This window comes from Arachis ipaensis, chromosome B07 (genome assembly GCF_000816755.2).
Source record: "Arachis ipaensis cultivar K30076 chromosome B07, Araip1.1, whole genome shotgun sequence".
NCBI lineage: Eukaryota > Viridiplantae > Streptophyta > Magnoliopsida > Fabales > Fabaceae > Arachis > Arachis ipaensis.
In genome coordinates, this window is record NC_029791.2 from 38,003,371 (window position 1) to 38,016,460 (window position 13,090).

A 13,090-nucleotide genomic window follows, 5' to 3' on the forward strand; every position below is an offset into this window, starting at 1 on the left:
AACATTGCATTCGATCTTTTCGTAGAAATACTTGTGTGAAAGTAATTTAAACATATATGTTAATGAAGCAGGAGCTCTTTAATCTCTGGGATCTTTTCAGTAACCATTTCTTCTCTTTCAACCCCAATATTCAACATGTTCGATGAAATATTTCAACCAAATTTGTTTGATTTTTTTCTTTGCATTCTCTTATTTCTATTACTATTGCCGTACAAGTTTGACATTAAAAATTCTCTTATCATTAGGTTTTATTATAGTCTCCGCTTTAATATTTTACTTTTGTTCCACTACAAGAAAAAAGGCCTATGGCCATGCTTTTTTTTCTGCCATGCTTAGTGGTCAATGGCCACGCTTTTGTGAGGGTGGCGATTGAATAGAGATTTTGCCACGTTTTTTTTCACCATGCTTCAAAAGCATGGCGAAAAGGGTCAATGGCCACGCTTTTGTAAGGGTGGCAATTAATTAAAGAAACGGCCACGTTTTTTCTGCCACGCTTCAAAAGCGTGGCCATAGAGAGAAACAGGGACGTTTTGAAAGCATGGCGATAGGGTTTCATTATGGCCATGCTTACATAGAGATTAAATTTTACTTGAAAAAAATAGAACTTTTATGTTTTTATAATTTAATTCAATTTATTTTCCAGAATAATTATATATGTAAAAAGGTTTTAAAAATATTTCTTATCCCAAAAAATTATTCTGAAAAGAATATTGATTAAACACAGTACAAAATAATAAGTACAAAAGATTAACAAATGAAATCTGAACTAACTTGGTGCATATTAAGGATAATATTTGATCGGCCAATAAACACATATTTTTTTTTCTTAAAGTGTCATTCCCTAATATTGTTTTTCTTTATTTTTTTTATATTATTGCAGGTATTAAAAGGAGAAGGCTTGTACAATTCAAAAAGGAAGAAGATGAACATATTGAACCGAATATTGTATATGCTAAAGTAAATATTAATCTCTCAAATGATGAAAATGGTAACTATCTCCTCTTTTAGCATACTATGATAAAAATATTGTGAAGTTTCTAATTCCTTTAATTAGGTTTCTAATTCTTTTACTTTGAAGTTATCTTGGCACGAGTCAACAAGAGTATATAGCTCAAAGTTCATCCATACAAAATGAAGTTCATAGTCATAGCCTATCAGATGCTGATTTTCTTAATAATGAAGAGGTAAATGAAGTAGTTGCTATTTCTAGAAAGAAGTGGAACACCACATAGTCTGTTACTGTTGTAGGTATGTTATTTTTCTTATTAATTTACTAGTTTAAATAATCTGTTGTCAATTACAGGTTGTCTTAAATAATAGATCTTTTATTTTCTTTTTAGCTGAACAAGGGGTTGAAAAGAGTATGCATCTTAAGGTAAAAGATGCATTTTTCTTTCATCATAGTAGGAAACGAGTTCTTATAGAATAGAATGAAAGTGGTCAGCCAATTGGAGAATCCGGTGGACTCTTGGGAGGTGTTTTGGGGGCTCATTGCAAGTAATTTTAATAATTTTCCTATAATGTACAAAAATTGGCAAAAAGTTCCAATGCAATTGACGATCGGGGATTTTTGCCAGTAAAGAATGTCATAAAAACAGTCGCGTTGTAGATATAGTCTCTAAACCGACAGAAATCCCTTTCGTGCAAACGTTTTGGTTGTCACAAGTAACAAATCCCTTAAAATTGATAACCGAGTATTTAACCTCGGGTCGTCTTCTCAAGGAACTGCAAAGAAGTATGTTCTTATTATTGGCTATGGAGATTGCAAATTGGGGTTTCAAGAATGAGGAACAAGTAATTTAATGGTGAGTAAATTAAATGGCAATTAAAATGAATAAATAACTGTAAAGCAAACTTTTGGCACGGTATGAGAAATTGGAAGTCCAAATTAATTATCCTTATCAATAGTAATGAAAGCTGAATCTTAATTCCTCTTAGTTAACCTTTGCTAAAGCAAGGGAAGGTCAAGGGACAAATTGGTTTGATCTTCGAATCCTATTTATTTCCTAAGAAAAGATTGGGATTATTGAAGTTCAATTCAATTGGCAAGATAACAATTATCAATTATGCTGTTGAATTGGATAACTTCTGAGTTACTGATTTCTTAACCAAAAGCAAAAGGAGAAAAGTATATCTACTGGAATAAAGATGTCTTCAGAGTTAAAGCAATAATAGCATAAATGAGAGAAAGCAATATTAAACTGGAATACCTCAAATAACATTAATTCAAATAATCTGGAACATAGAAGAATTCATAAATCAAATTGCAAAAATAAATAATCAACTAAAGTGAAGGAACATTAAACCTAGATCGAGAGTTACTCCTAAAACTAAGAGAAGTCCTAAATCCTAATCCTAAGAGAGAGAGGAGAGAACCTCTCTCAAAACTAGATCTAAAACATGAGAAGTGGAATTTGGCGAGCTCTCCCTGAATGGATGCATTCCCTCACTTCATAACCTATGGTCTATGTCTTCTGGACTTGGATTTGGGCCAAAAAGGGCTTCAGAATTCGCTATGAGCGTCTTCTGCAATTTCTGGTGCGTGGCCTCTGTCACGCGTCCGCGTGGGTCACGCGGTCGCGTCATTCGGAGCTTTTCCTTGCCACGCGGTCGCGTCAGTCATGCGGCCGCGTCGCTGCTGATTCGCAATTGGCACGCGATCACGTCGTCCATGCGATCGCGTGGATAGCAGTTTCTTCAAGGACTCCATTTTGTGCTTTCCTTCCATTTTTGTATGTTTCCTTTCCATCCTTTGAGTCATTCCTGCCTTAGAAGATCTGAAACTACTCAACACACTAATCACGGCATCAAATGGAAATAAAGGTAATTAAAATAATTAATTTAAAAGCATAGAAAACATGTTTTTCACATACATCACATAATAAGGAAGAAAAAGTAAAACCATGCAATTAACATGAATAAGTGGGTAAAGAGTTGAATAAATCACTCAAACTAAGCACAAAATACATCATAAAATATGGGTTTATCAGCAATACAAAGATGCTATTTTTGAGAATACTATTAAGGTATGCTATTTTTTATTATATTTTTGTTTTTAAAAATATTATTTGTTGTGTTTACCATAAGTTTTGTATACTAACTACATATTTATGTTTTTTTTGAAGAAAATATTTGTTGTTAATGATGATGAACACAAAAGGTACATCTTGTCAAATCTTGGAAATAAGTGGAAGAATAATAGATGCAAGCTATTCAATGAGCATTATAAATCAGAACTTAGTTGGGATGAAAATGTTAATTTGAATCCAATTGGAGTTCCCAAAGACCATTGGGCTGTATTTTTGGAATATAGATTGAGTCCAAAAACTCAGGTAAACACATTTGTTATTTGTTAGTTTTTATTTGTGTTTGAGATCAATTAACTTTTATACTTGTTAATGTGCAGGAATTGTGTGAAAAGAATGCTACAAGTCAGCAACAACTAAAAATTCCTCACACTCTTGGCTCAAAATCACTTGCTAGGAAACGCCATGAACTTGTACATTTGTTTACTTTCTTAGTATTTTTGTTTTATTAATTTATGTGTTAGTTATATTTTAATTTGACCAATATTATTATAATAATGTTAGGAAGTTGAAACTGGGCGGTAGTTTAGTAGAGAAGAAATGTTTTCTATCACTCACAAGAAAAAAGATGAAACATTTGCCAATGTGGAAGCACAACAAAAAAATGTAAGATAAGATTCTAATCTATATTTGTTCCCACAATGATATGAACATAGTGCCCTTTCCATCTTATAGTTGAATTTATATGATTGAATTAGTATATATTTTAATTATTTTATGACAACTTGACAGTATATAGTTACAACTAACTGTCATTCATCATGGAAATTAGAGGCTATATAAACACATATTTTTGGATCAATTAATAATTAACCAGTACGTGTAAGTTCATGGTGCTATTGTTTGACAATTAGGTTCAAATGAATTTAAATATTTGTCTATCTAACCAAGAGGCCAATCAAACAACCTCTTCACTGTAACAAAATACTACACAAATAGAAAACAACTAATGCTAACTTTTGAGTTTTGACATAGCTCTAGCAAAATGTTAGGGTATTCTAGAACACTTCTGCTTTCATTTCTAGCAATCTTTCAGATAAATTTTGTTAAGTTTTATCATCAATGCCTCATTTACAAGTTTTCAATGCCTTGCTGTTCTTCTTTTCAAAATGATTGATAAATTCTGTTGGACTAATATTGCATATGTAACATTATTATTTGTCTATGAATCACTCCAGGAAGACTTACAAAAGGAAATTGGTGAGGGTGCTTCTAAAAATGAAGCATATGTTAAAGTATTTGGCAAAGAGAATTCAAGCTATGTTAGAGGTATGGGATTTGGTGTTCGTCCATCTCAAGTGATTGGTTCCTCATCCCGCTCAAGAGAGTCTATGCAATCTACTACAACTAGTGGATCATCAAGAACTGAATATCAAAACTTGAAGTTACAAGTACAATTGCTACAGGAGCAAGTAAATTTTCTTGTGAATCGTCAAGAGGGTCAATTGCCACCCGGTTTTCCTACTGAGGTAAGATAAGGATATATGTTATACTTAATTTTATAGACTTGCATACTTAATTTTTGTCATCAACAACTTCTTCTAAAATGATTGTAGTTTGTAATCATAGCCTCTTATATAACACTTGTTGATTTGTTAAGTATCCTTCTAAAATATTCTCTAATTTTTTTTTCAATTGTAGGTTGCAGATTTTGAATCACCAACACATACAAGACCATATTCTTCTGCCAGTCATGAACCTCAACAACATAGGCCATCCAACGTTTAAAGGAGTTTTATGATTGAATTGTTAGGTTTACAAGTTTGGATTAAATTGTAATTTTTTAAATTTACATATGGATTATGACTATGTAATAAAACTTGTAAAATTCAACTTTTGAAATACATTGTTGCTATTTTTGTAAAACTTGTGGGATTGAATTTGGATTTGTTGAAAAACAATGTCATTTATGGAGAATTCAACTTTTGATAATGGAAATTTTGATGTTGGAGAGATTATGACAGTTTAAAACAGTCACTAAATACAGGAAAAAACTGTCACATGAATAAATAACTTAGTAACGGTTTTAAATAAAAAACTGTCACTAAAAATATTGTGACGGTTTAAATAGTCATTAAATATGCCTAAAATTGTCATAAGAACTATTAACTTAGTGACGGTTTAAATAGTCACTAAATACACCTAAAAACTGTCACAGGATTTAGTAATTTAACGACGGTTTCAAAACGTCGCGAAATACAGTATAAAAAACACCTTTATAAGTGTTACAAATTAGTGACGGTTTTATACTTTAAAAACCGTCACAAAGAATTTAGCGACACTCCTTACCAACGGTGGTCCAAAACCGTCACTATGCCAGCTGGCGATGCTCAAATTTGTGACTTTTTTTTAGCCGTCGCAAAACCATTTAGTGATAGTTAAAACTACCACCAAACATTAAAAAAATCGTCATCAAAATGTTGTTTTGTTGTTGTGACATTATCAGTAATAAAATAATTTAAATATATTTTTAGTAGTTTATTCTTACTATAATAGTTAATAATCCATTGCTAATTGATATATATATATATGAAGGGTAACGAATTCTTATTCATCTATCTATAAAAGAATTACAAAAGAATAGAGAAGTGCGGTTTTATTAAAAAAATATTAAAGTAAAACACACATATTAACTTGAGCATCATAAAATCTTTTATAGGTATTTCTATTCTAAACTTTTGGTGGTCCGAATTATATCTCATCCATGTTTGAGAAGTCGAGGAGAGTAAATAAGGGTTGGACTAGCTAGTTATACCACGCAAAGATTAACCAACTAAGATCATGAGACAAATATTTTTTTTTTATTATTTTATAAGTTTTGGAAGTTTAGAGTGCGATGAAAATGTCCTTTTTCACAAATTTAAAGACTAATTGTCTCAATTTAAAATTTAAAAACTAACCACTAATAACCAAGATTAAAGAATAAAGTAGTCACTCAAAATTTTAATAACAACCAATTTGGATTTTACCCAATAATAATAGGGAAAAAATGTGGAGCTATAGGTATCATACAGATGAAAACGAATTTGAGCTTTACAAATTGTGGATAAATCCAGATGCACAATGTCATTCATGACCATTCATTTTGATACTATAAATCCTAAATCCTCCTTCTTTTAAATGATAATTTGTGTATTCATTTCAAATTATTTTTTATAACTAATTATAGTATACATACATTTAGAGAATCTAAACTAATGTAATTATGTGATTCAGTTCATCATTAACAACACAAATAGGAGCAGAGGCTTCTGGCTGGGTGCAAACTTTACTTTACACATTTATTGAAAGATATTTTATATGAATTCGAATAAATAGTAAATATAGGGTTCGGTGTTGTTTTCTATGTAACACCCTCACTATCAGAAGTCACGCTTCCGGCTGCGCTACTCTGATAGCAAGAAGTATTACGACTACTTTACATACTAAATATTAAAATAGGAGCCTATGACTCGACACTGTATCGCTGATTTCTATGAAAACCAGAAATAAATACTGTCTTAGGAAAAATACAAATAGGCATAGATTCATATACAAGACTCCTTACATAATAATTCAATATATTATACATATAAAACATACAATTCCTATCCCTCTTACAAACTAGTAATAAGAAAGGCGAGGGAAGAAAATAATCTAATTAATACAACAACATATAAACTAGATGCAGTATAACTCTTCTTAATGCTTCTTCATCCAGTTCCTGAAAAGGTAAAGCTGTAGGGGGTGAGAACCTAACCACACAACCTCACCACAGAGTTTCAAAGTTGTCATAAGAAGATATTTAATAAGAAAACTGTTTTCAAGTTCAGTGATTATCATTGCCTTATGAATCTTTTAAAACCAATAAGAAATCATTCCAAAATCTTTTTCAAAGAAACAATGTCTAATCTTTTAGAAGACCGAAACCTTTCCTTTCCTATAAGAAAATCTCAATCAGAAACCAACCACGCAATCAAACAACACAGTCATTAATTCAGCACCAAAGTTTATTCTCAAATGTAGCAAGCCAGGACAAACACAGGCAAGACAGACAAGGAAAGCACAAGTAGGTAGCAGTTACAGAAAATAGTTCAAGTAGCAGTTAAGAACAGTTTAGCAATTAGGCAAACCAAAACAAGTTCAAACCCAAGCAAAGCATGCAAATGCATATGATGCATGCCTGTCCTATGGCTGATGAGGCTCATCTGTCGGTTATCCAGCTAACCCGACAAGTCTGAATTGTCCTTAGACTGTCCCCCGACGTGCATCCCCAAGAGTCTATGCATAGCTTTTTCTCAAATAATCAATATTTCTCAATGGGGGTAACATTCTCGGGAATTTATATAGTACCCGGTCACATTTACGTCGTAGGGTCAACAGAGTATCGAGTTTTCAACCTGGTACACGTGGTGGCAAGCCACGGCACTTAATCCAGGGAACCTCGTATCTCAGATATTTCAAATTCATAAGCCATATAAATAATTCATTCATCATTCATCAATATCTAAGCCATTCTCAATATCATCATCATTCTTCAATCCATATCCCATTTCCAAATTCATTCAAAAATCATATTTCAAATCAATCCTCATCATCCTTCTTTCCATTAATTAACAATCTCAATCCAAAACATAATTCTTCCTTTTCTAAATAAATCAATCTTAAACAAATAACATTTAAGAACTAAATCTTTTTAAACAATTACTTCAAACAAAACTTCCAATTTTATAAAATTTCGGCAGCATCTCCTCTAAAACTCGGATTCTGCCACCCTTTTCGGGTCCCAACCAAACCAAACCAAACACCTGTTAATCAGTCAAATCACTTCCAATAACCATTATCACAACAACAGCACTCAACCCAAGGAACTTACAAAATCCAGAATTCAATCAACCAATCCCATAAATCACAATTTAAACCGACTTCAAGCAACAGCATCAATCAATAGTTAAGAATTCTCGGTCTTCTCAAACAGTTTCAAACCAAACCATCCCTCAACACTTTTTGAATCATTTCCAAAATAGCAAATCATTCTCAATAAATAACCTGTTTTCAAATATCAAGACTTTTCCAAATTTATTTTAAAATCAAACTCTGATATCAAATCGGGTTTAACATCAAATCAAATTTCAACATTAAATCTTCTCTAAAATCAAATCGTTTCCAAAATTAACCTAAAAGACAATAATAAATCTTCTCTAAAAATTCAAGGGAAAACCACTTTAACAATATCAATCAACTAATCCAAATATCCAACTTTCTCAATCGATTAGTTTATCAATCAAAGTAATAATCTCATTTAATCAAAACAACTCAATTCAATTCATAAGACTCACGAAATCACAAAAATATATTTTACGCGTTAATATCGATTTATAACAACCCTGTAATGTAAAAATAAATTTGAGAAAAACCCTACCTCGAAAAGTCGAATCCGTAGGAATTAACCGTGATAAATCCATTTATTTTAAATTCACAGCAACAGTGATAATTCCAATGAAATCGAGGACACCGCATCCATTGGAACAACAACGTTAATTTCGCGGTTATGATGACGGTTGTAGCAGGACAAGAATTTTGAATCTAATATGATCAAGGACAGAAACAGCCCTAGGAATCCAAGACAAAGCAAAAACTCAAATTGTATTAATACAAGAATATGACAACTATAGCAATGACAAAACAGAACGTTCAAATGGATTAAGCCCAAGGGAAAGTTCAGACTAGTACCAGGATAATAGAATCAGAACCAGCAATAGCCCCATCGTTGGCTTTCAGTAGCGGCAACACCTCCACCAATGACTTCAATTGAGACAAACCCCAACAAACAATATAGCCAAGAACATCAGAGACAAATACAGGGTATTTTACAGAGCAATAAGGGTTCAGAGATGGTGGTTCTCATGGCTAGGGCTTACTGACTCACCATTAATGATGGCAGCGACTGGCAGCGGCAGAGGAATGGTCTCTCCTCTGTTCGTCACTCTCTCTCACACGTCTCGTCCTCCTTCTCTGCCACAACATTAATGAAACCTCCTCTCCCTTACTCTGTTCTTCCCAGCTATGGTGGCGGCTTCCATCAAAGACGGCAGCGGCGGTGCTCAGCATTGGCGGCGACGACTCCAGCGTGGCGACAAGACACGAACGACAGACTTACAGTGAGCGTGACGGGCTCCTGTTGCCTTCCTCATCGTAGCGCTTCCTCTATGAACCGTATCGATGACAGCACAGCAGCCCGATGGTGGCGGCAGCGTGGCGGCGCGATGATTCGGAGGTGGCGATGGCAACCGGCGCAGGGAGCAGCACAGCGCGGCGACCCTCCTTCCTCTCCTCTTCCTCTGCTCCCAGCCTCCGTTTTCTCAGATCTCACTCTCCCTTCCCTGCTTCCCTTGTTTCCATTTCCCTTCTCTCACTACAAGAAAACACGTCTATTGCCACGCTTTTAAAGCGTGGCAAAAAGATGAAAAAGTGTGGCGATAGCTTTTTGCCACGCTTTTTGAGCTACCGCCACGCTTTTGAAAGGGTGACCTATGAAAGGGTGGCGGATGCTCTATCGCCATGCTTTTTTCAGTCTATCGCCACACTTTTTTTTGCCACGCTTTTTTACAAATTGCCACTTTTAAAAGCGTGGCTGTAGGTGGGAGATATGGCCACGCTTTTAAAGCGTGGCGACAGGGAGAGATATGGCCACGCTTTAAAGCGTGGCGACAAAGAGAGATACGACCACGCTTTTAAAACGTGGCAATAGAGAGAGATACGGCCACGCTTTTAAAGCGTGGCGATAGAGAGAGAAATACGGCCACGCTTTTAAAGCGTGGCGATAGCCTTATCAAATTAAAAAAAATCCTTTTTTTTTTTACTTTTCCTTTATCACTACACAATATAAATTTTCAGTCCTTTTTTATTACCAAACCATTATGTAATTTTTATTACAAGACAAATCAAATAGTAATTACTGACATATATAATTATTGCTATAATTGTTTTATACATTAATACTCAAATACAAAATAAATCTCGGGTTCAAAACTCTAATTTCTCAACAAGCTTTTCAACTTGAGCAAAAATTACAATGCTATCTAATACTTCAATATCCATCATTCGGTGTATAGCCTTCCAGCAATTCTTTAATATCTTCAAGCATTCTTCATCAGTTACTCTAGAGAAAATTCACAGAACATAGGCCAGTTACTGACCTCACTTGTGTCCTCATTTTCTGGACCAAAACTCAAATAAACATCCATCATAAATCAGAACTTCTTGTCACACAACCAGAACAACACAATCCACTATGGTTATGATATGATTTTACCCACCGGCATCTGAAGTTTCAGGAACAGATGCCTTAACTTGTGAATTCGTACAACATGGAAAGAATCTGGAGCACTGAATCCACATTCTGATATGCACAAGTCAAACTTGAATTAACAAAAGCTTCTTCCACTTTCAATAATGCGCCTTTTCCAAATGTGTCAAAAAATGGCAAGTCCCGTTCACTCCACTAGAAGTCTAACAAAACCTTATTCACTGCCTCGAGATACTTCAATCATGGTCTTTAACTTGGTTTTCCTAATCTCATGGCCATCTGGTATTGCAGGATAGCACACACTCTGCATATATCAGCAATTCAATTTGACTAAACACTCAATATACATTGAACAATTCTAAAACCATCGCCCATCAAAGAAAGAAAAAATTAACCAAAACTCAGAGCACACACATGGCAAAACTGAAACAAAGTTCACAAAAAATAAAATAAAATAAACGGAGGTTCTGGAGTCAAAAAATTCACCTGATCTGCCAAGGAATTCTCCAGCAATTGAGCCTTTTGAAGACTCATATTATCAGTAGCAGCAACAACATAGAATCTGGGATTGAACTTATCTTTCTGTAACACTGCCAATAAAGGTCTTGATTGAAAACCTTTTCAGCCTATAAGGACATGAAATAAAAGGCAGAAACATCAGCCAACAGTAACACTTTCAGTGACAATTAAAATGGGAGAACATTTCATATGATTCAGAGGATTTTAATCAAGCAATTGGCAAAAGTAGTGCAGATCTAATACTATACAAGATAAATCACCATAAGACAGTAAGAGAAAATAATAAAAATGAATCTATGTTCTGACTTCTGTTAATATTATAATGTGCTAAGGTTGAAGATGAATCTAAACGACTAAACTAATCTTCTAATTGTTCTCATTTTGCTTGTTAATATCATGGAAATCTACTTGCATGAACTCAGGTCAGTCATACCATAGTGTATTATTGATTATTCCACTGAGATATGAAATGAAATTACCTCTGAACAAATTCTGCCAAAAGTGGAAATAGTCTCAATAGGGTACAACCCACGCAAGGTCTCAACACCCAGAAGTATTGCATCACGTATGGTATGTTTGTTTAAAAATTCAACAAACATGAACCCAATAAGTAGTTATAACTGAAGATAGAAACCAAAAATCATTCAGAAGAATACAGTTACAGCTTCAAGCGCACAAAAAATGGGATTAGTAAATTAAAAAAAAAAGGCTTAATCATTACATGTGGCATCATACAGCTGGTAACTTACCATCCAAAACAGCATTGGCAACATCAGTGGCTTCAACACGAGTGGGTCTTAAGTTGTCAGTCATACTATCCACAACACGTGTAAGTACAGCAGGTTTTCCAACCATATTACACTTGTATAGGGCAGCTTTTCGAAATAAGAACACCTACAAAAGCAAATCAAAATTAATTAATATTGACTTTCCATTCACAAAGCAAATATAATTATACATTTACAATAAGAAGCATGGCAGAGGCAACAATCATAAATGTGGTTCAGTTTAAAGAAAATTTGTAACATTAGATACACTATTTTAAACCTTTTTTAAACATATGGAAGCATCCATTTATTTTAATTTATTCAAATATCAAATGCATTATCCACATGACCACAAACATAGCTATTTACACCCACAACATGAGTCATTCAAACAACAAAATGAATTTCAAAGGCAAAACTAACCTTCTCTGGTGGAAGATCAATGTCCAAATTACCACGAGATTGGATAATACCATCAGCTTCTCGTAGAATCTCATCAAAATGGGTCAGGCCCTAATTTCAACACAGACATAAGATTGAATCAGCATAGTCAATAAGAGTATATCTTAAAAGAGAAAAGTTAACACTATGAAGACATCAAAATCACCTCAACATTTCAATCTTAGCAAAAATTTGGGTCTGGCTGAGATCACCCCATTTGGAAAGGAATTCACGGGCCTGAATTACAACATAAAAAAGTATGTTATAAGGAAAAGCACAACAAAGGATGCTATAAGTGAAAACGTTCTTCGGCTGGATTTTTTCTCAAAGACCTGAAAGAAGGTACAACATAATTAAAAGAGTGGGGAAAAAAAGTAGAGAAGAAAACAAATACAAAGAAAAATCAGAACCAGATGAAAACTCTACTGCAAAAGCCATATGGTTTTACAATTCCACAATCCACATACCATTTTGAATTTGTCCATAGTTCCTGAAAGAACTCCTCTTGAAGAATCCATGTCATTCCCCTAAACAAATACCAACATTTTATCAAAGAAGAACAAAAAAGTAGCAGTGCAAATGGTAAATATTTTTTATAGTTATATGCAAACCATGCGGTCCAGCATTCGGTTATGATTATCCACCTCCTCGTGTATATCACTTGAGATTTGTTACAATCACATCAACAACACGTTAACACATCAAAATAATGAGAAGGTTACCAACAGCTGAAAAGAAATAAATGAGGAAATGATCATAATTCACAGCGTTCTTCAAGTATAATATACAGGAAGAACAAACTTAGGTCTAGATTATTTTACAAGAAAAATTAAACTTACTCTTTTCAACAAACTGACTCTATCTTGCAATCCACCCATTGCTCGCTCGTTATCTTGTTCATCAATTTCATTATAGGAGGAGTAAAGTGATGATGCTCGGATGCCTCCCTCCTCAATGCCGTCAAACAGAGCAACTCTGCTATTCCGGGC

The 13,090-nt window shown here is 34.0% G+C and overlaps 2 protein-coding genes across 2 annotated transcripts; one reads left to right on the forward strand and one right to left on the reverse strand.

The window, feature by feature from the left end:
* Window positions 416-4,858, forward strand: LOC107609674. Its single transcript, XM_021107777.1, has 8 exons — window positions 416-445; window positions 881-945; window positions 1,079-1,184; window positions 1,304-1,375; window positions 2,991-3,026; window positions 3,126-3,332; window positions 4,265-4,555; window positions 4,728-4,858. The coding sequence occupies exons 1-8, from the start codon at window positions 416-418 to the stop codon at window positions 4,812-4,814; spliced, it is 894 nt and encodes a 297-aa protein (XP_020963436.1). The 3' UTR covers window positions 4,815-4,858.
* LOC107609673 (bet1-like SNARE 1-1) lies at window positions 11,961-13,090 on the reverse strand. The gene is made up of 5 exons (XM_016311688.2): window positions 12,941-13,090; window positions 12,713-12,769; window positions 12,569-12,628; window positions 12,268-12,338; window positions 11,961-12,173 (listed from the first exon to the last, which is right to left on the reverse strand). The coding sequence occupies exons 1-5, from the start codon at window positions 12,977-12,979 to the stop codon at window positions 12,167-12,169; spliced, it is 234 nt and encodes a 77-aa protein (XP_016167174.1). The 5' UTR covers window positions 12,980-13,090; the 3' UTR covers window positions 11,961-12,166.